The following is a 23,759-nucleotide window of genomic DNA, read 5'->3' as shown; positions in this document are numbered from 1 at the left end:
ATTGGATTTTATGTCGGAACTTTTTAAATATTGGTATAAACATGTGAAATATATCGTTTGTTGAGCTCACAATTAAAAAAGTATTTGCACTGGAATTGTTTGTTTTTGAAGTCATTGGTTTGAAAATTGCTAGTTCGGCTATTGCGAGATAATTTAAGCGCGCTATTTACCAGTCTTCTAACAACAACACGCTGTGTGCAGCAAATCAAACCATTTTAAGTTAAGGGAAATAAAATGTTACCAATGAAGGCGGAGCAATAAGCAGAATGTTCTAAGAGTAGAATGGGTCCGAGAGCAGAAAAACAGAAAAAATTTTCCTTTTATTAATTTACACGGTCTATTTGATTAAAATTTTTATCAGAATCGTCAATAATACCAAGAAAATGAATAAATAATGCATGTATTGAATCTCGATTAAATTACTCAAATTATACATAAAATATTAGTTTCTTTGTTAATAATGGCAATTCTTTTACTTAACGGATTAGCCTACAAGTTTAAAGTTTTTCTGTTTTTTTTTTGCTCTTGGACCCATTCTGCTCTTAGACTTTTCTTCTTATTGACTGGCCACCGTTAAAAATGATATTCCGGGTTGAACTCAAATTGAAAATTAGCGATAAAAAAGTGGAAAAAAGCGAACCTCATCGATGCATTATCGATGTTCATTGCCACAATAGCAAACTTTATCGATAAATTATCGCTAATTTGGCTTATTTTCAGCAATGAAACAGCTATAAAAAACCTATCAAAACGAGCAAAAATAGCAAAATAAATGGGTGCGATCCCCTGACCCTCAGATTTGCAGACATGCATGCTACCTCTGTGCTATCAACCGATAGAGAAAAGTAAGTTAAAGGGCTTATCAACTAAAACTCTCATTTGGAAGCTAATAGAATGTGTTAAAATTTCTTAAATTTTAGCGATGATTTTCTGTGGAATCATAACTGCTACCTCTGTGCTATCAATCAACAGAAAAAAAAAGTTAAAGGGCTTATCAACTAAAACTCTCATTTGGAAGCTACTATAAAGAGTTAAAATTTCTTAAGTTTTAGCGATGATTTTCTACGGAACCATAACTGAAAAATCGCAGGTCATGTATGCAACAAACACTGAATTATACATGAATCAGCGCTGGAAAATAGCGATCACTGGGATACTACAGAAAAAGCGATAATAAACAGTGAGATTTCAACCCGGGTTGTTACTAGATGAGAAATAAGCAATCGTTCATATAATTGTTTATTTGTTCATAATCGTTCATATATAAGTTTACTTGGGAAATTGAAAATATTTCGAAAACTCCTAATTTTTCCGTTTATTTTAATTAAAAGTGCTGCAGGTATCTTCAAGAGCAATCAAAATTTTTACAACTTTGTCCTTGCTTCCTGATACGAGCAAACTCCTCATCTTTAAAAACCTTCCAATGAAAATCTTGGAAATTAGTTAGAACCATAACTTTGACTGCTGATGAGGGAAAAAGGAAGAAAAGCAAAAAAATCTTTCTACGTTGTTTATTTGCAAAGATTTGATCAGTAGGCGCTTCAGGTGGAGAGGCAAGCATTTCTCTTCATAAATTTGACTCTCCGAAACCATCCTATTGGTACCTTTCTGATTTTCTTTAGCGACATCCATTTTAATATGAGCGAATGTAAAATTGGTTTCTCAAGATAATTTCAGCGACACTCTTTACTCAAGTTGGAAAAGAGCGTGCTCCAAAAAATACGCGATTTTTGTCAAACTCCTAAATACGATTTTAAAGGGTCGTTTTCAGTCATGGTCTAATTTTTTCTCAAAAGACGTTCAAGAAAATCAAAGATTCTTTTAGATATGATCCCGCATAATTTTTCGTTTTCCAATTTTTGATAAGTCGGATTCACTGGGCTGTCATTTTCCGAACGAAACTTATAAAATTTTTGAAATCATTCAAAACTGTGTTTTTTCTGCAGTGTACAATTCAAAATTCATGTTGTATTAGTTTTAATTGCATCATTTTGATAGACTCAACCAGTCAACTGTTAACATTTGTTGAAAAAATTCTTTATGTTCATTTGGCCAAAATAAAGAAAAGAATAACAAAGAACCTTATTGGCTTATAACCTAAGCTTATTTTTCTGTTTTTTTTTCCACATTCCATCGGGTTCCATAAAAATGATTAGAACAGGTCTAACTTGGTTTTTTGGTCTAAGCATAGAGAAGATTGCACTTGCATTAAGAAAAACATCTCAAATTATTTGTTGTTTTGATTTTCCAAGAACAATTTAGACTAATTTCTAAAAATAAATTTGTTGAGTGTGGTGCTCGATCCCTGGCGCGCTTACCACAAAACAAACCATGACTCTGTTGTCATTCTTAGACAAGCTAGCTTGTGTAAATAATGTGGAATTATTTATGCATTGCAATTTGTCCCATTTACAAAACTGCTCCAAAGTTGAACAAAAACAAGTTATTTGGTCGTATGAATTCCACATAAGACTCAATTTTTAACACCTAATATTTGATTTTTAAGCCTAAATGTCATTATTTTTCTAATATCTCCTTTACCAAAAACTATTTGTGACGAGGTAAAGAATTATCGTTCATAACATCAGTCTATTTATTTTTAAGTGCATCTTCTAAAAATATTCAATGGATGAATTTTCTATTATGGTACAAAGTTTTGTCTAATAGCTATGATTCCAAACCACATTGGCGTGAAATCAAATTGCGGAATTGAATTTTTTTAAATATAAAGAAAAGTTTACACAGTTCATACTTTTGACCCAGCACGGTTTTTCGTTTCCAAACTTGGTGCGTTTTATTGATGCGTTCTGGTGTTTTATTTTTTGTCTTCTATACAAAATCAGGTACCACAAACAATCGTCAGAAGAAGTGAGCGATATATCATATTAAAGCCCTGCGCAATCATGATTTGAACCCTTGTAAAACATGTTCAAGAAATCGCCGCAGTCTAAAGAAAAACCGGTTTAAATTTTTGGTCCACTTTTGACTTTTGAGCGAACAGGTTTATAATACGGACTTGAGACCCAAAAATTTGTTTTTTTAATGTTTATATTTTTCTTATATTTTTATGATAAAATTGATGTCAAGTACGCGTATTCTACTCTCACTATTAAAGTTATATTTTAGAATTTGTTTCAGATCCACACAGCCGATTGTACAAAAAACATCACAATTTTCAAATTTTTTTAACATTTTTTTTAATTTTTGTGGCTTTATTTTTTTGTATTGCTTTTACAGCAACCGGCTATGCCTTGTTCGTGTTTGTACTCTGCTCAAAGTTGAAATCTACTTATGGTTTTCCTGAGTCACAATCACCTTTTTACTTTCTAACTGCGTTTGTTTCTCAATATTAAGTCCGTTATCTTTCCTTATCAAAAAGATGCTCGTAAAATTTTGCAAAAACCTCTTGTTTTTATCGGCAAATACTAATTTTTGCAGCTCGGAAATTTTGATCATTTCATTTCTGTAACTAAAAATTAATTGCTATAAATTTCCCCCAAAACAAATGCTGTTCAGTGCAGGTTCAATAGGTTTTATTCCTGTTTTGATGTCCCAAAAGAGCTGCTGCTACAATGATGAATGGTACTTATGTTTCGGCTCACAGATTTTAATTTAGATTTATTTGGTTTAATGGTGCTATTACACAACATCATTAAAGTAAGAACATAGCAAAAGCACCTACTCATTAAAGATTAATGTCTATGTTGATAAATAGTCTTAAAAATATGTAATCAGAACACCATAAAATATAATTGCGTCACAAAACCAAGTCCCTCCCATTCTTCCTGCAGAAAAAAGTCAAAAGAGGTTTAAAAAATATCATGATTGTTTTTAGTTCAAATTAGTATTGGTTCCGACCTTCCTCAAGGAACGAGTAAGGAACTAAAGGGCAAGGTGTTTTTTCAGCGCAACTTCAGTAACATCATAAAACTGTAAAGGATCGAGTTCGACGTTAAAGTAAAGCCTTCTTAGTCGTGACTCGAATTCCGAAAAACTCAGTCCAAAAAAAATTCTTCGTCGAGAAAATTTTGTCCGATTAATGATTTTTTTCCAAAAATTGCTGATATTTTTTTCGAGAATTGGTGAATTTTTTTTTTGAGAATTGGTGAAATTTTTTTGAGAATTGGTGAAATTTTTTTCGAGAAATGGTGAATTTTTTTCGAGAATTGATGAATTTTATTTTCGAAAATTGCTGAAATTTTTATTTTAGTTTTTTGAAAATTACTAAATATTTTCTTTTCAAGATTTGCTGAGAATTTTTTTTTGATAACTGAGGAGCAGCTGTGAAAAACGTGAGTGAAGGTTAATTGCTTTTTCGGTCGAAGTTAAGAATGACCTGCAAAAGATCAAACGAACTTTGTAGATGAAAATATGATTAGTTTTTATTGATTTTTTGTTGCTGTGATGAAATAATCGCACTTCGAGATAAGTAAAAGACTCTGAAGTTGTTTTGGTCCAAATATAACTATAAAAAAATACATCGACGGAGTTTTTTCAATGCATTGATGAACGCTCCACTAAAGTAAAAAAAAAATTGTCAATTAAAATAAATCTTAAGCTTTGAGTACAGTAGTGGTTTCTGATTGATGAAATCTGTCAATTATTTCCTGCTCGATCTGCAAGTGGAAAGAAATGTCCAGATAATAGGCTTAATATAATTTTTTGCTGCTTTTTCCCTCATTTTTCGCTAAACTTTCCTGCTTTGCTTCTTTTTTCCAGTTAAAGCTATTGAATTGCGAAAGCTATGGCAATTCAGAGTTATAAATAGCTTAAAAAGCTTAATATAGTCTCATTGAAAAATACCCCAAATAGCCTTTTCAGAAAATGGTAATTTAATTGGGCAGAATTATATCAAGTTCGAAGATTAAAAAGCCTAAATCGTCCGTAAAAAAGTGAGGGCCCAATATCTCATCGCGTCGTGTCATTTAGTTTGAAAACGGAAAAATTAAGACAGTTTCAAAGAAAACCATAACCTGAGTGGAACGAATTGATATGATTTCTCAATCCACTTTTTTAGGTAGTCAACTACGAACAACGTCATAGTTATTTCCACTTTGTGAAGTTGCCGGGACAAAAATGCGTGTATTGAAACTCAAATAATTCTTTTCCAAATTCGTAGTTAGAGAAACTAGAATATAGTAAAACTCGAACAAATCAAATTTTCAGCAAATCAATTCAAATATTTTAGATTTTTTGAGCAATTAATTTCTAAAAAAATAATTAATTCGCTTTTTTTTATGAGTAAACTTATCTGAAGCACGCTGTTCATGAAAATTTTTTGCAATGAACGCTGAAACATATATCAATAAGCATAGTTTTGATAGCTTTAAAAAAATGCGAAAAAAAAAATCTGTTCAAAGAACTTTGTTTTATTAATCGAAAAGTTAAGCAATCAACCAGCAAATGGAAATCTCTACGGCATAAATCGTGATCTGTTATTTAACTGAACACAGCAAAATTTTTGCAAAATGAAGAGAAAACCAAATTTTTTTTGAGTTTTGCATCACATTAATAAAAGTTATAAATTTAGATCTAAGATCTCAGTTCATTTATCAGCACTCATTACTACTTTTGAGGGCAAAATATGAGTTTCTGATTTTGTATCTTTTCAGCTGTGGTTCCGATTTTACTCTATCTCAAGCTCTCATCGGGTTCGAAACAATATGGCTAAAGGTGTTTCGGTTTTCATAATTATGAAATTCGAAGCTTTGTGATCATTCATTTGAGCATCAAGCTCCGATCTCAACCCTGTCGCATAATGTACAAATACTCAAAGGTTGCTTCGACGCGCTGTTTTTCGTCGGTATATGCTGTGATACTCATTTTGCTTCAAGATTTTCAGCAATGGTTCAATTTTTTTCTAAGAAATGCTCATGTTGCAAAGTTTTTTTCGCCATTTAGCACTGGTAGAAAAACAGTTTCAGGTACTGTACTCATACAGTAACTTCAGATAATGTACACTGTCTGTTCGTCACGCTATCTTATTTTCGGCCGGATAGATCTTCTGAATCTAATACCAATCTTAATCCTACTCTTATATCTCCTAGTCCCAATAGATCTAGTGTATACTGGTATTTACGAGTTAGTTCTGTGTGTTTATCCAGAAGAAGAACAACTGTAGTCTAAAATTTATTCAAATTGTTCTGGTGCTGAAACTACAAGTAGTTTCAGCACTTACAAATAAGTGTCAATGTTATTGATGGAATATGATTGGTTAGTTAGTAATACTTTATAGAGATTGTTTTATCAATAATATAATTGGTTTATAAATACTAGTTTAGAACTGGTTCCACACCTTTAAAACACTACATACAAACTTTAATAAAATTTTGAACTTAATTTTTAAAGTTCATTACGAGACCAAACTGTGCAATAATTAGGCAGACAATTTAATAATTGTAGGTCTCTGGAATCCAGAGACAAATCTTTAAAATTGTTGGAAGTTTGTCCAAAACAATCAAATAAAGTGCGAAAGAATAAAAAAGAGCAAAAAGAGCTTCCTTGTTGCGGAATCCACTTACAATTAAAAAGAAAAACACAGTTGGGCTTCTTAATGTTTGAAAGGTAAATGTCGAAGAGAACCCGTTTCGTATTCTCGTTACTTTTTATAAAACCCATTCGAACAGTTGTAAGAAATTATCCAAAGTATCGGTTCTTTTTCAAAAATAAATGGCAAATAATAACTGGTAATTAAAAGGCAAATTAAACCTCTGGAAAAAAATAAACTGGTGAAAATGTGAAAAACGTGAAAAAACTTCAATAAACTTTTTTCAACTGGTTCTTGAAAATTTTTTTTGTAGTTGGTTCCGCATTTGCTTGATGAGCATGTAGACGGAATAGTAGGTTTGTTTTTAAAGTGACTAGTCTGAATTGTAACTGAGACCACAGGCAATTTTTGGGATTATACTTTTAAACGAGGTTTATAATGGGATCATACTTCTAAACGAGTACCTATAGCTGGCCTTAAATTGCTCAGAAAAAGGTCGAAAAAAATCATATCGAGCAAATTTTTGCGTTTAGGAGAATTTTTTTTTATGAAAAAAAAACGTAACTAAGCTGTTCCTGAGCAAGAACGGAGAATATTCCGAACAAATATATCATTCAATAAAAAATATATTTTTTTGCTGTTAAGATTTTCAAAGCTTTTTGTTGAGTGACAGGTTGAATAACATCCTATTTAATAATAATATTAAGATTACTGTAATAAATTGATATTTCATTTCTTCTTCCTCAAGTCAATAAGTTCTTCGTTTTTCGCACTAAACTTGCTGTAAATCCGTCATCACTCAGAAAAACTAAAGTATGCGTACCCTTTTTCTTCACTCCAAAAATGACCAAAACCGCCACTGACAAACTTGATTGAAATAAATTTAAATCGATTTTTATACAAATAAAACCATGAAAAATCGATTTTGAAGCCCATTTAGATAAGTAAATCGATTTAGAATGGATTAAATGCATTTTACGGCATGAAAAAAAAATCAATTTTTTGCCTTAAAATTGTAGACAAAAATCGATATTAAATGATTCAACTCGATTGTTTTTGTTAATAATATTTGGATGAAAATGAAACCGAAATAAGTTGAAAAAAATGAATTTAAATCGATTTAGAATCGATTGAATTTGATTTTTTAACTACATTTTGTTTCAATCTAAATCGAATTTACATTGATTGAAAATGATTTTTGTAATGTTCTTGTTGCTACATTATCTGTGTAAAATTGCTTGGATTCCATTTCTTGTCAGTAGGGGTAACCCATGCGACTTTTATTGGTGACAAGAAGTTTTGCCTAGAAAAAGCACTTTAATGAAAATTTCTTGCGCACCTTTGAAGGTAGAAACAATAATCTGTTTTATTTAGTACCTGTTTGAAGAATCTGTTTGATTTAGAGGTCTTATTTAGTACCTCTAAATGTCTCTTAGTATAAATCAAAGTCACTCAAAGAACTTAACTGTCTTCTTTGATTTAATGACGGTTTAATAGGACGTTTTTATTGAAATGGAATCCTATGATTAATGATGGTTGCTGTGACCAATTTGAACTCCAAAAAATAGCTTTAGGTAAAGCTGGCAAAAAATATCTGAACTTGCAAACTTTATCAACTTCAAGCCTAGCAAACTGATGATACATATGCCAACGGCCAACTTTTCTGTGTTATGCAAAATAAGTGTATTGAGCTGTAAAAGGAGTTGTTGTTATCTATACAATCTGACATCAGCTGGCCGGTGCAAGCTTAGATGCTCGTTTTTTTGTCCTTTAAAATGAAAAGAAATGACTTCTGCGAGTCAATTTTAAGTCAATGAAACTTTTGGACTTAAATAAAGACCCCACAGTTGACTAAATTTTGAACCTCCTTGGGGTTTAAACTTGACTGACCTTTAAACTGAAATAGGACCTTAAATTGGCTGCCACTTCAACAGAAATAAACGACACAAACTTTACTGACCTTTGAACTGAAATAAGGCATGAACTTGACTGACCTTTGAAAGGAAACACGAGACGAACTAGAATGACATCTAAAATGAAATTTGCAACACAAACTGGACTGACCTTTGAACTTTGCGTGAGTGGGTCTCCAAATTCGTCCATGTACATGGCCAGTTGATGTGGCAAATTGGAGGCGAAAAAAATGATCGCATCGGCAAAAAACAACTTAGTGAGTCGGATTTGAACAAGGGTAACATTTGACCTCTGACTCGTCTTCTGAATATGCAGTGCGATTACCGAGTAGCAAACGATTTGGCATACGAATGGGAGGATGAAATTCGTGAATGATATCGGAAGAAACGACTGCACCCAAAAATATCCAGGGTTACACTTCGTGCGCCCGACAGCGGAGACTGTGAGTTCCGAGTAGAGAAACGCGCGCACTAAAAATGCAGCACAGAATGCGTAGAATATACCCATGGCTATGATTTTGTTCCGAAGGGTGAGGATGCTTTTGCTGTTTAATGGGTATGCCATCATGACTACCCGTTCCAGGGCTATTAGGACATTGACCCAAGGGTAGCAGAGGTACTCGACTACTCCATAAGTGGCCATGAACTTGCAATGACCCGCCATGTGATGTCGAAAATGGTCGGCCAGAAAGTGATATCTGAAAAACAAATGAACCAATTTTGGCAGATTTACAAAAACTACGGTTTCGGTCAGGGCGGGATCTAGGATTTTCTCGAGGGGGCGGATTTTCAAAAAAAAAAATTCGAAAATTTTGTCGACCTTTGTTTTAGGTCGACTAAATTGATTTTCCGAGCTCTCCCAAAGCAATAAAAAGACCCCGTTTTGGCCTAAATCCGCCTTCGCCCCCTCCCCTTAAATCCGCCCTGGTTTGGGTTTTAAATGACGCTTCTGAAAAAACTTCTGAATTATTACTTATAAATCAAAACTTAATAAAGCAGTTTATCATATAATAACAACTTCGATTACTAGTTGACGCTTTTTCTGCTAATAAACTCAGCAGAAACCTTCATTTGCACAAAAACAGATCTGACAAAAACAAACAAACTTTTCGCTTAATGTAATCAGTTAATTTTGAGCGAGGTTTCTCCTTTTGTGGGCTTCGACAAAACTGCTGATTTAAAAAGTTGATAATTAGTTGAATGGAAAAAATCGGCCCGAGCATAAATAATCGGTTATTTTTTTGAAAGTCAGAACAAATATATATCTTTGGGGATGCTTTCCTAAAAAAAAATTCAAATAGTTTTTTTTTGAAAATGTCATCAATGTTTTTAAAATGAACACTGCTTAGACCTTAAAAAGCAGTCGCAACATTCAGGGCTTCGCCCTGATACGAGCATAGTAATGTTTCAATTTTTGGTTTGATGAACAAAAACTTTATTGGCTTTGTTCAACTCAATTTTTTAATTTTGGCACTCTTGATCAAGTTTATTGAGCTTTTTTTTCTACTTCGGTACTCATGAATGGAAACCCTCCTTTTTGTGCCTCTTTTTCAGTTTGGTCCTGTTTGACCTAACGGCGACAGTTTTTATCAATTTTAAATTGACTGCGATACTCAACATTACAGTAACCGTACAGTAATCCTGCTGCAGTTTGTTAGTTCATTAATGTTCTCTAAACTGTATCTAAATTCAAATTCAAAATCAACCTTGGCTCCTTGGAATATAGAGGTCAACATTACAGACGAATATCGGGATTTAGATGGGTCAATTCAGCCTCGGATTAGATTATTGACCCTTGAACACCAAAAACGTCCCTCTCTTTGGAACAAAATGGCGCTGTTATTCAAGCAGCAGATCCATTTTTGAGTCTTTTTTGGAATATTTTTTACCAAAAAATCAGAATTGTCAGCTCGCCCTTTCCCCTCAAGTTTGATATATATTTACAAAGTTAATCAGAACTATTCGGTCCAAAGATGGTTATTTTAAAATAGTATCAAAAGGTTTCCCGTGCCAAGCCGAGGTGAAGGAGGGGAGGGGTTTTGGTTCCATAATCCTGGAACCCGCCCTTTCCTAAACCCTCCCTGACAAAGAGGTTAATCATTCTGGTTGAGCTGTAATGAATGAAATTGCCATTGATAGCTAAGTTTGTACCTGACTCGTGAAATCTATCTGGTTGCTATGTTAATCATGTCCTTTGTTCAGTCTTCAAAACTAAATTTTGTCCCATTTGAAAAAATATCCATCAATCTTCTGCATATTAAATGCAGCTGTGCATGTTTTTCAAAAATCAGCATAATTTGGACGAAAATTTACAACTCATAATAAATGTCTGAATCTACTTGCTTCCACGTGTATTTTTTACCCGCTTGTTGTTTATGGATCATAAAACCTGCAACCAGCATAAGTTAAACCAGATAATAAACAGGATAATAACTAGCGGGCTGTTCGTGCCACAGACGGTCCGAATTGCAGAAATTTTTACTAATTAACAACGTTTTGACTGTCCAAAATATTTTATGTTTGGACCATTTTTTTCGCGGGGGGAGGGCGGTGGATTGAGAACCAACATAGGACATGTTTAATTCTTAACGTACAACCGTTACTGTGCTTCTGTTAAAACACACTTATGCAATTTTTTTGAACTGGTAGCTACTGCCTCAATCTCAAGAATAAAGCACGGTTCATGGTGCGTCTCGAACCACTGACCTGTGGAGTGAAGCGGTGATTTTGGTCACTTCACCACCGCTCCCTGACTGAATTGACACATAGACACAATTATAAATACTGAATTCTATTTGGTTATATTATAACTTTTTTTGCTCTTTCTGTCATGAGGAAGTAATACCCTCTCAACTAACCTTAGACATTGGTAGAATATGGAGATGGCGCTCATAGTGTTGATAACAGATTTGTTGGCAATCAGGAAAAATGGCGCCTTGTGTAGGGACTTCTCAAAGACAATGAGCAGAAGCAAGGGAATGTTAAACACCATGGCACAAATAAACAGAGGGTAATTTAGCAATTTCACAACCACTCGCATGACATCCTCTTCCGCACCTTTTGGGTATTTTCTGTTAGCCCCCCCCCCCCCCCCCATCCAATCATGATTTTTTTCAGCCCATTTTTTTTCAAAGTTTAATCAAATACTGCATCCAAACTGAAAAACTTTGTACAGAGTTGGTCAGAAACCAGTTTTTTTCAACCAAAGTTACTTCAAAACTTTTTTTGAGTTGTTTTTGGTATTTTTTTGCAATTGTTTTGAGCGACACAGGTCTCTTGATAATCTCTAGGGGTGCCAAAAAGGGCTTAATTCAGTTTTTCTATCAGTTTTTATCTGCATTTAACTTTTCGTTTTTTGATAATTTATGATTCAATTTGTCATAGAAAAAAAACTGATAAAAATTTCTCGATTTGGGGGATAGCAGAAAAAACCCGACCGTTGTTCATGCCGGCCGCTGATGATGCAGTTGTCGTAAAAGATGAATAGTTGGACAGAATTTGACCTTCTGTGACATAAGTGACACCATGCATGGGATAACTTGTCTGACCTTGCAGAATTACTGAGAGCTGATCAAACTTAGAATAAGAATCAGCCATTTTGTTTTCGTTTTTCACTAATCTGTCGATAGTATTCAAAACAAGAGCGATTTAGATCTGATATAATGAAGAAAGACAATTTATAGATAATATTTGTAATTTAGATTCAATTTAGGATAATGTAGAGTAACGTTTGAAACAAAACAGAGTTTAATGAGTTGGAAACGATTTTTTTGTTCCGTAAAAGCGATGAAAAATTCAAACCTAGATAGTTTTATCTTCAGAATAAATAACCTTCAATAAAATTAAGCAAAAGTAAATGCGATTGGTTGGTTGCATTTTAACAAAAGGTAAGCTTTCAATTGATAAACAATATTTTTGCAACAAAGGTTTGTGAAGTCTTATTTCCGAAAACCGATTTCTGAGGTCGTGGTCTAATTTGTAGTCTAATTATCTGAAATAATTCAAAGTAGTTAAATTTAACGAGCTGAAAACATCTAGCAAGAAAAGAAGTTTTGGTCAATTTGGTATCATAGGAATTTTTCAAATTTTAGCAGCCTTGAGTCTACAAAAGACTTTATATTTCCTATTAGGAGGCAATTTGGGAGGGAAAGTGCCAAAAATAGGGGCGTTTTCGCTACATAAAAATAATTCAACCGGTGTAAGATTTCACTTTTCCCACCTCTGTTTTGAAAACGATTCGTGCTGCAAAATAGAAAAAGATAGAAGTAATTTGAGATAAATTAAGCAGCACAGCTCAGCCAGTGTGAGATTTTTTATAAAAAGCGTCTCTGTTTATTTTTCATTATTGTTAGAAATAGACTTATTTCACTTGAGCCAACCACAATTTCGCATTTTTTCACTTTTTTAACAGCAAAAGGAAGGATTTGTACCATCATCTACTTTTTGTCAAAGTGAAAATGATTTAATCAATTTAAGAGCTGTCTTAATGCTATCGGTACATCCCATATTCGGTGTAATCTTAAGACTGTCAAATTAATTTTGCCCACGTGATCTGCTTCTTCGCAATTGACATGCCGGCCGGCGGGCTACTTGTTCGAAACACGGGTACTACAAATGGAACGGGCGAGATATATAACACCAATAGTTAAAGCAAGGGTACAATATTCATGTTTGGTCCTTCAATTGGAAAAACAATCAGCGGGTTCCTAGCTCATTTTATTAACTCCAGCAAATATTCCCCAAAAACCGGATCTATTTTTCATTATTCAGCTTTATTTATTTGCCCGCAGCATTTGCTTTTAACTCTTCCCAATGTATTCTATACTATCTAGAACTTAAATCTAAAATAGCTTTCAGGGGCAGGCAAAATATTATAAAAAATAACTTAGGCGAACGCTAAGCTCAATTTGACCCGAGGTCAACTGAACGAAAACGAATATTGATCACAGATCTTCAAATGTGCTGTAAAAACCACGGAGAGTTATATTGACAGGTATCGTAACAGCAGAGAGAACAAAATTTCCCAAAAAGATATGTAAAGTTTGTTGTTACCGGAATTACTTTAAGTAATTCACGCTGCGAAAACAATTATTCCTTTTCCTAATTTCAGAAACCAGAATCGCATGCCAGCTTTTGGAGGTCGAAACTCTGTGAAAACTTTTCTTGATACAGATCATTTGGTAAAGAAAAATATACACACCCGTTTGCTGTACAAGTACTTCCGCATTAAACAAAGATATCAAAAAGTATCAAAAAATATAAATTTTTCAATTTTTAAAAGATTTTTTTTTCAAGTCGTTGGAGAAAATTTCAAGGCGTTGAAGAAAGCTACGAACAGGAAGTAAAGATAACTAAATTATCGTTGAGTCTTAGTAGGCTTAACCTTTTGAATAATTTCATCCAACCCTGCATTCAAAATTGCTTTAAAAATGGAATACTAATTTTTGACATTGAGACAGCTTTTTGTTCCGACTTTCGATACGAAAGTAACGGAATGTTTGTGCTCGGGGTGAGTTTTTTTTCTTCAGACAAATTTCGACTTTTTAACTAGCCATTTCTGACGGAATTTTTTAAATATAATTCAAAAGGTACTGTAGTCCTGGGCTTAAATTTGAAAAGATATTTCACCTGTGATCATTTTTCGTAAAGTTATGGGGGTTTAAAGATTGCCATTATGGCCAATATGGGACAATTAACGGGCGATATATTTCGCGCTATTAACGCGGAAGCGGAGATTTAATCCGTCTTAGAAATAGTTCCAAATTGGTTGAAAGAAGCTTAATTGCCATAATTGATTTGTTGCAAGGAGCGAAATCTAATATTTTGTACTTTATATGGTGTATGGGGGGATGATTTTAACAAAAAAATTTCAAATTTTAGAAAAAAAAATCTTTTTTACATCTAACTTTTTTAAGGTTATTACTGCTCCATAAACCTTAAAAAACAGTCGGAACAATCAGGGCTTCGCCCTGATACGAGCAGTCTTGTTAATTTTGTTTTTGAACTAAGCAAGACCAATAGGACTTTAATTCAACGCTGAGTGGACAAAATGAACAAGATTGCTCGTATCAGGGCGAAGCCCTGAATGTTCCGACCGCCTTTTAAGGTTTATGGAACAGGAGTAATAACATAAAAAAATTAAATGAAATAAAATAAAATGAAAAAAAAATTTTCTTAAACTTGAAATTTTTTATGAAAATCATCCCCCCACACGCCATATAAAGTACAAAAAGGTAGATTTCGTTCCTTGTAGCAAATCAATTATGGCAGATAAGCTTCGTTCAACCAATTTGGAACAATTTATAAGACGGATTAAATCTCCGCTTACCCGTTAATAGCGCGAATTATATCGCGCGTTAATTGTCCCAAATTGGTCAAAATGGCCAAAATGGCAATCTTTAAACCCTCACAATTTTACGAAAAATGATCACAGGTGAAGAATCTTTTCAAATTTAAGCTGCCTTTTAAGGTTTATGGAGCATCAGTAATGATATAAAAAATTAAATGAAATAAAATAAAATGAAAATTTTTTTTCTAAAATTTGAAATTTTTTAAATAAAAATCATCCCCCCACACGCCATATAAAGTACAAAAAGGTAGATTTAGTTCCTTGTAACGAATCAATTATGGCAAATAAGCTTCGTTCAACCAATTTGGAACGATTTATAAGACGGATTAAATCTCCGCTTACCCGTTAATAGCGCGAATTATATCGCGCGTTAATTGTTCCAAATTGATCAAAATGGCCAAAATGGCAATCTTTAAACCCTCACAATTTTACGAAAAATGATCACAGTTGAAGTATCTTTTCAAATTTAAACTCAGGACAACAATACTTTTTGAATTATATAAAAAAATTCCGTCAAAAATGTCTAGTTAAAAAGTCGAAATTTGTCTGAAGAAAAAAAACCCAACCCGAGCACAAATATTCCGTTACTTTCGTATCGAAAGTCGGAACAATAATAACTGATTGTAATAATTGATTGACTATTACAAAATGAGTAATAATTGATTGAATAAAAGCAGCCAAAGTAACCGTTTTTGAGGTAGAACTGTCGGTTCGATTTTTGAAAAAATAAAGTGCACTATATTTGTTCTGGTACAATTCGTGACGGATTATCACGGATTATATTTGTCTAACGTCCATTTTGAAAATTACCATTTTTGTTCTTTCGACTGAATAATTTAACGCAGCATTGTCTGATACTTTCTCATGTATATTAGTCTATGAATTGAAAACTTCCGATAACTTTTCTCATTATTGAGACAATGTTTTATAATTTAGAAGTACTTTTGTTTTTTCAAATTTCCATTACTGAGACAAATAAAAAAAATGGAGCTAGATTTACAACTTTTTGACTCAAATCAGCATCATATGACCATACCTTAAAAGCAGACCCCTTAATCGAGTGATAGAAAACTTTTCATGTTGGTAAAATAGTATCCTAGTATCCGGTTACTTTGCAAGTAGCACAGATTGCTTCCGCCCACAAAAACATTCACAAAAAGATTCTTTTTTAACATTCTTCATTCGAAATAGATGTTATTTTTGAGCTCCAGTCTAGAATTAATGGCTTCTAAGTAACTTGAAAAACAACAAAAGATAGCTCTTCTCAAAAAAACTCACTTGCTTGGTTATTTTTGTAGCAACTGACAAGTTTTAGCTGATTGAAAGCTAAAACTTTAGAAGAAATTTTAAATTAGAAACCCAAAATGCCCATAAGTATAGACACAACATTAAGAGAAACGAAAAAAAAGTTCATTCAATTCATCTCAACAGAAAAATCGTAGCAAAAATGTTCAAAGACGGTAATTTTCTACAGACCGAAATTTTCTGTGCATGCTATCTACATTTTCACCAATATGAAACCAATTTTTCGCACGCTGGTATGATTTTTTTGAAAACTTCTTGTTGTTCAGTTACTTCTGAAACGATTTAATTGTTCCGACTTTCAGAGAAAAAGAGGACTATAAATGCTTGGGGTGGTTTTTAAAATTCAGACTAACTTTACAAACAAAGTTGGCAATGTGTTTACATAGCGTAGTCTTAGCAATAATCAATTTATATTATCCCGGAAAAAGATTGATAATTCAAGAGCAGAAACGGTCTGGTAGTCGAATTAATCTAATTAATCTAACTTAATTGGCTTGTACAAACCTATTTTTCATCTTAAACTGAAGTTCAGAAAAATTACAAATTAATTGCGGCTTATTTTGCTCATCGACTGTTCAACTATGGAAATTTAGTTTTAGCAAAAAGATTATCCGAAACACTTTCTTTTTTTACGGCAATGCTTTATCAACTAAACAGTCATTCTCGTAGCGGGTATGAGTCGCGAGATGAAAATGGTCTTTCGCTAAATCTCGGCATTTTTGAACTCGTTTTTCAACGTTCGGCGCTCTTGTACTTCGGCATTCTTGTACTGAATAAGGATCAGGGTTAGGTTTAGGCTTTTGCTTATTATTGTTTCACACACTTTATTGGCTCTGATCCTATTCTTCGACAAAACCACCAGCGCGTAGTCACAGAGCCGCATTTTTGGATTATCGAAAAAAACTAAACTATGTTTTTTAAAGGTAATTAGCAACAAAACAAAATAAAACTAAATACACAACTTAGACTACCTCACTTCAAACAATTAGAAATCCCATTTTTCAAAACAATGCTGACCAAAAACCCAATTGACGAGATTTTCTTTCATGTTCTAGCTTTGCTTTCATAGAATTACATAGCAAAAAAAAACGCGACGATTTCAAAACGCAATAGTTTTTTTTGGCATTTTCGGTTCCCGGGTGTGATACTCTAAGGAACTCTGAGTTGTGTGTAATAATAAGTTTACTTAATATTTATTTCAAAGTTCTCTGAATTGAAATGTCTTCTCAGAGAGATAGCTGCCTAGCTACTTTCTAGCTTAACATAACTGCCATGTGTACATGGTTGCAAGGATAAATCTCATTTGACATGGAACTGAATATATAATACACTAAATAACAATTAAGAACATTAATAGCACCAAAGTTACTGCATGCACAGTACCACACTCCCCTGGTTACGGGAAAATTTTAGCTTCTATAAAAGAAAAAATTTTAATAAATAGATGTAGGAGTTTTAATCTCAGTTTATGCATCAAATTATGTTTGCGTTAGCTAATTTCTTTAATTCGTCTCAATCTCTATCTACCAATAAGTATGGACACAACATTAAGAGAAACGAAAAAAAAAATTCATTCAAATCATGTCAACAGAAAAACCGTAGCAAAAATGTTCAGAGACGGTAATTTTCTACAGACTGAAATTTTCTGTGCATGCTATCTACATTTTCACCAATATGAAACCAATTTTTCGCACGTTGGTATGATTTTTTTGAAAACTTCTTGTTGTTCAGTTACTTCTGAAACGATTTTATTGTTCCGACTTTCAGAGAAAAAGAGGACTATATATATGCTTGGGGTGGTTTTTAAAATTAAGACTAACGTTACAAACAAAGTTGGCAATGTGTTTACATAGCGTAATCTTAGCAATAAACAATTTATATTATCCCGGAAAAAGATTGATAATTCAAGAGCAGAAACGGTCTGGTAGTCGAATTAATCTAATTAATCTAACTTAATTGGCTTGTACAAACCAATTTTTCATCTTAAACTGAAGTTCAGAAAAATTACAAATTAATTGCGGCTTATTTTGCTCATCGACTGTTCAACTAATGAAATTTAGTTTTAGCAAAAAGATTATCCGAAACACTTTCTTTTTTTACGGCAATGCTTTACAACTAAACAGTCATTCTCGTAGCGAGTATGAGTCGCGAGATGAAAATGGTCTTTCGCTAAATCTCGGCATTTTTGAACTCGTTTTTCAACGTTCGGCGCTCTTGTACTTCGGCATTCTTGTACTGAATAAGGATCAGGGTTAGGTTTAGGCTTTTGCTTATGATTGTTTCTCACACTTTATTGGCTCTGATCCTATTCTTCGACAAAACCTCCAGCGCGTAGTCACAGAGCATCATTTTTGGATTATCGAAAAAAAACTAAACTATGTTTTTTAAAGGTAATTAGCGACAAAACAAAATAAAACTAAATACACAACTTAGACTACCTCAATTCAAATAATTAGAAATCCCAGTTTTCAAAACAATGCCGGCCAAAAACCCATTTGACAAATTTTTATTTCATGTTCTAGCTTTGCTTTCATAGAATTACATAGAAAAAAAAACGCGACGAATTCAAAACGCAATAGTTTTTTTTGGCATTTTCGGTTCCCGGGTGTGATACTCTAAGGAACTCTGAGTTGTGTGTAATAATAAATTTACTTAATATTTATTTCAAAGTTCTCTGAATTGAAATATCTTTCTAGCTTAACATAACTGCCATGTGTACATGGTTGCAAGGATAAATCTCATTTGACATGGAACTGAATATATAATACACTAAATAACAATTAAGAACATTAATAGCACTAAAGTTACTCTATGCACAGTACCACACTCCCCTGGTTACGGGAAAATTTTAGCTTCTATAAAAGATAAAATTTTAATAAATAGATTTAGGAGTTTCAATCTCAGTTTATGCATCAAATTATGTTTGCGTTAGCTAATTTCTTTAATTCGTCTCAATCTCTATCTACCAGCTTGAATTCCAGCTTACATCCGGTTCTAAACTTGCTTCTGAAAATATGTATGTCGCTCCAGTCACGATTTTGTCCTGTGTCTTTGGAATTTGGGTTTTTGGTCCCCCGTTGTTTGTTTTTGCTCGTTTTATAGCCAACCTGAGTTCTCCCCGTCAGCTTACCCCCTTAGATGTGACGCATATTAAATTATCTTGGAAAGTCTCCTTTTTTAGGTCCGCGCCATTGTTCTGTCGCTGTCCTCTATTCTCGAAATTTCCACTCTTGAATGTTGCTCTTGGGCTCTTACGATGTTCCTTTGCTGCATCATTGTTGTCGCTTTTCTCTTGTGTGTTTCCCTTCGTATCTATAGCCTCCGACGTCTTTGAGTTCTCCTCTGGTAGTTTTGTTTTCACGACTGCGATGTCGCATTTTCTGTAGATCGCCCCTCCGGTGTCTTTATCGTCGAGTTAGATTCCGACATTATCTTTTCTTTCGGAGGGATATTGCCTCGCTGCTTTTTCTGTCTTCATCCTTTCTGAGAATTATTTTATTCGTGTTTGTGCAGCGGACAACTTCTTTGTCCTCTACGAAACCTTTACCCAAGTATTTTCTGATGTCGTTGGCTGCTGAGTCTCCTCTCTCTTCGTTCCAGCGTGCGTTTGCCTAGGGAAGGTTTTCGAGAATCTTTATCTTTTCTTTCTCTTCTGATGACGAGATTTACTGTTTGAAAAGCGGGCTTGTGCCACGGTTCTTCGTACCCATTTTGACTTTCTTCACAGTTTCTCCTGACTGATCTATGCGTCGTTTGAGTTGGGCGGCCGTCAATGCCAATCGTTCCAGATTTCCCTTGTCTCAATGATCAGAGTTTTTCAAAAATTTATTTACATTTCTTTCAAATTCGTCTTTCGGTAGTTTACCGATGTGCGCTTTGAACGGTGATTTTGAATGGTTCTCTGTTTACTCCATCTGAAATCCCCGAAGGTTGTGCTTAGGCTCAGTTTTATCAAATACGTAGTTCATCCAGTAAAATTACCCGAACTCTTCGTTTCATAGTTTGTATGGTTCTTTCTATCAAACCACACCCCCTATGGTCTCCCCTGGGGCAATATTTTTGTTCGATTTTCATTTCCGCGCGATATAGCGTTTCCATTAAATCCCAAAAACTGGTCAGTTCTGATCGATTGCGATATTCCGAGTGTGTCGATGTACGATTATAAGAATTTTGTTGCTGATTTGCCACCCATAGATTTAGTCCTTTTAACTGAGGGAGTTTTAAAATCCTTCTTTGGCCACTAGGAGATATATATATATTTTTATCTTTATGGTGTTCTATTGGCCCTGCGTAGTATAATTGAAATTCTTGTCCTGACTTTGACAGTTGAGGTAATGGTTTCGAAGCATTTTTACGTTTGACATACTTAACGTTCCTACCGTATCGTGTTCAGCTACGGCACTCCTCTGACAGATTGACTATTTTTTGTACATATGCGGCCGCCACAGATAGTTCTTCACGTTGAGCATAACTTCTTGTTCTGGGTGCCCCCTGCGGATGCGTTTCATTACCGAGGGTCTCAATGCGACTGGCACTTTAAGTCTGTTATCGACTAGAATACAATCATCCAGTACGGACATTTGATTCCATAGCGGGTTGGCCCACACGAAGCCTTGTCTGTCTGCTCTTTCGGTTACTCGTCTCCTTCTGTCCAGCCAGACATCCTCCGAATTGAGCTTCGCTAACAGACTTTAGCGATTAATCTTGATAGGCGCGACAGCCCCTGGTCTCCTAGTTGTTCACGCAGTTTTGGCATCTTACTTGAGAAGTGGCTCACCCTGTCTGCTAGGTGAACTTCGTGCTCCCATCTTCGCTCATTGTCAGGCTTACCTCGATGATGGGTCCTTTGAACTCGTCAATTGGCTCTTCCAATTTTTTTATTGTCTTTTGTTTCCTTTTTTGTGATCGCTTCCTGTTCACTGATCTGTGTCGGCGTTTCTCCAGTTTCCTCTCCCATTAGTAGCCAAAAAAGAGAGTAGGGGTTAATCTGGTATATATTATTAACTCGGGACTTACCATTTTACTCTGGGGTGATCTTGATCATGTTTCCTCCTTATCCGAGAACGAATAGTTTCTGCTGCTTCCTCTCACTATCTTTCTGATCCATTGGAATGTCTCCAACACTTTCTACTCCTCCGATGCTTCGTCCTGCTCTCTTATTCTCTCATTCGGTGTGTTTCACCTTGGGTCTGAAAACTTTCTTCTCTTTCTTCTTTCCGCCATCTCTCGTCCTTGTTCCAGGTTCCTCCGTACATCTTGTTTCTTTCTTGTTTTTCTTCTGAATTTTTTGACAACTGCTCTTTCCGATCGATAGTTTTATACTGATTTTGAACAAAGCTAGTATTATAACCTTTTGACGTCGCAAACCAGGATAGTTTTCCTTCCGGTCGCGTTTTCTCCAGTTTTCATCCTTTTGGTGGCTATAGCAACAGTGAGATGACATGTTCTGCTTTCTGTTCGGTTTGAAAGGTCTAGAACATTCCAGGATGTTTTCGTTTGGTGGAGCAGACTTTTCTCATTCAGCCTACTGTTTAAACAGTCGTGAGTTGAATGAATCGAATCTATGGCTGTAAATTCAAACTTCTCATAATTTTCCGACTCAGGCCATATGTCAAGTTAGGCTCTCTGGACAGATAGTCAACTATCCCCATATGCTTTCCAGGGATATGAACTATTTAAAATTGATATGGCAAAAATTGGTCAACCCACCGGGTTAATCTAGAGCCAGAAGTTCGTTTTAACCTATTAGTATCTAGGGCCAATATGAGTGCCTTCTGATCTGTTGCTATGATGAAATTTGTACCTAGAAGGTAGTGTTTATATCTATCTACTGCCCAAACTACCGCGAGCAATTCTAATTCCTTAGTAGAATAATGTTTCTGGAGCGTTTAGGTACCTTGAAGCCTAGCAATTGGTACCCATTCTTCCTCATGCGTTTTTTGTTCTGAAGTAGCACCAAGTTCACTATGGCTAGCATCTCATTTCATTGTAGTTTAGCGCTCAGGGTCATAATTTTAAAAATTTAAAATGTTTGCCACAAAATTTTTAATTTATTCGAGTGTTTGGGTATTTTTTCCTGACCACTCAACATTTTCACTGTGGTACTTTGACAATTGTTAATTTCTTTTTTTCATTTTATTCTTTTACCAAAGCCAAAGGTTGCAGATTTTTACTTTAAAGTAGCTGCATTCAGACAAAACTCGTGAAGTTATTTATGTTGCCTTAAAATTCCCCAGGCTGTTTTAGTGTTTTCGGTGGCTGAAGTTTTAATATTGCTCAGTCTTTGTTGTTTTAGAGATGACTTCATTTTCGGTAAGTGATTTTCCAACCAATCCACCTCTTTTTTGAGGAAATTGCCCTTAGTGATCTTTACAGCTAATTTTTCTTCAGACTTTTCATTTCCTTTCAATTTCTTTCCTTTATTATTTTTGAGTTCTGTACGTTTTGTTACTATTATTATATCATCTAGGAAACAAAATGTGTTGATCCATAGCATTTTTGAACTCCGCGGCCATATCTGCCGGTCCATAGAATCCTGTCAGGAATCTATAAGTACCCGTAGCGTTCCCACCCACAATAATGAAATTACATTGTTTGGATGTTTCTGCAGCTAAATTAAATTGACTGTAAGCATATTTCATGTCCAAAACCGAAATGTACAACTCTCTACCGTGTTGTTTCGTTACAACCTGGCTGACGCCATCCAATAGTTTATCAATGATAGGCATTTGATAATTGTCTTGAGTAATTGCCTTTTTATCGGTTTAGCGTCTAGGGCCAGTTTGATTGAGTCTACTTTTTTCACCGTAACAAAAATTGGGGCAATGAAACAGTCACTTGTGCAATTACCCAGTTTCTGGTTGTGACCTTCGTCTAACAGTTTTGTATTTCCGATTTCATTTTATTTTGAATGCGTATAGGAATTCGCCCTTCTTTCTCTTGTATCGGTCACAAACAATTTTTGAGTTTTGTTGACATTACAGGATTTTTTGACTTTCCCTGTTTTCAGTTAGCTCTTTAGAGGTTCCAAGTCGGCCTTGTAAATCCAGCCCAATAATGCATCGTGCCTTTCTTTCGGTTATAAGTAAATTAGCAACCTTTCAATTCCCAGCCCGATGATTGCAAATCTGTCTTCAGTGCTCCTAGGATGGTTACGGGGTGTTAGTTATATTCCTCGAAGTGTGCTGGCAGGTTAAATTTTTCTGCTGGTATGAGTTTTTGTCTGCTGGAAAAATCCAGTATTTGTTTTACCGTTGCCCAATTGAGGAAAGATTTTAGGCTGCCAGTAACCATTGTCATGTGAATTATCTGCTGGTCAGTTCTATCAATGTTTTCAATGACTTCATCCTGTTTGAGCGTGAGACTTTCCTGATTTCGATCATTTTACAGCGATTTTTTGTTCAGCTGCTTTTATATGATTATTTTTGTTTTCGATGTATTTCTGAAAAAAATCTTCAGTTCTACTGATTTCCTGCCTATTGCCCGGTATCGACATTATTTCGGTTTCATCACAGTCCTCAAAATCTTCCACCAGATTGCGTTCTATTTCCGAGATCTCTAAAAAATTCCTCAGCCCCTTCGCTAAATTGTTGTGAACGAAACATTTATGCGTAGTGTTTCGCTTTCCCATAATTTTTGCATGACTTTCCCGTTGCTTAACAATTTTCTAAATGGCCTTCCACAGAAGGTCTGCCACAACTGTTAC

At 34.5% G+C, this 23,759-nt stretch overlaps 1 protein-coding gene across 2 annotated transcripts in view; it reads right to left on the bottom strand.

The window, feature by feature from the left end:
- Positions 1 to 23,759, bottom strand: part of LOC134857137 (cysteinyl leukotriene receptor 1-like) — a 63,695-nt gene that overhangs the window by 2,499 nt on the left and 37,437 nt on the right. For both annotated transcript variants that reach the window (XM_063873510.1, XM_063873511.1), the window contains exons 2-4: positions 11,838 to 12,391; positions 11,259 to 11,457; positions 8,552 to 9,098 (exon numbers count right to left, since the gene is read on the bottom strand). In XM_063873510.1, coding sequence (XP_063729580.1) covers positions 8,552 to 9,098; positions 11,259 to 11,457; positions 11,838 to 11,997 — 906 coding nt within the window. In that variant the 5' untranslated portion in view covers positions 11,998 to 12,391. The remainder of the gene's footprint in view (positions 1 to 8,551; positions 9,099 to 11,258; positions 11,458 to 11,837; positions 12,392 to 23,759) is intronic.

The sequence above is a fragment of the Symsagittifera roscoffensis genome, chromosome 1 (assembly GCF_963678635.1).
Source record: "Symsagittifera roscoffensis chromosome 1, txSymRosc1.1, whole genome shotgun sequence".
In the NCBI taxonomy this organism is placed as follows: domain Eukaryota; kingdom Metazoa; phylum Xenacoelomorpha; order Acoela; family Convolutidae; genus Symsagittifera; species Symsagittifera roscoffensis.
The sequence above is the reverse complement of the archived record's forward strand: the minus strand, read 5'-3'. Positions and strand labels throughout refer to the sequence as shown.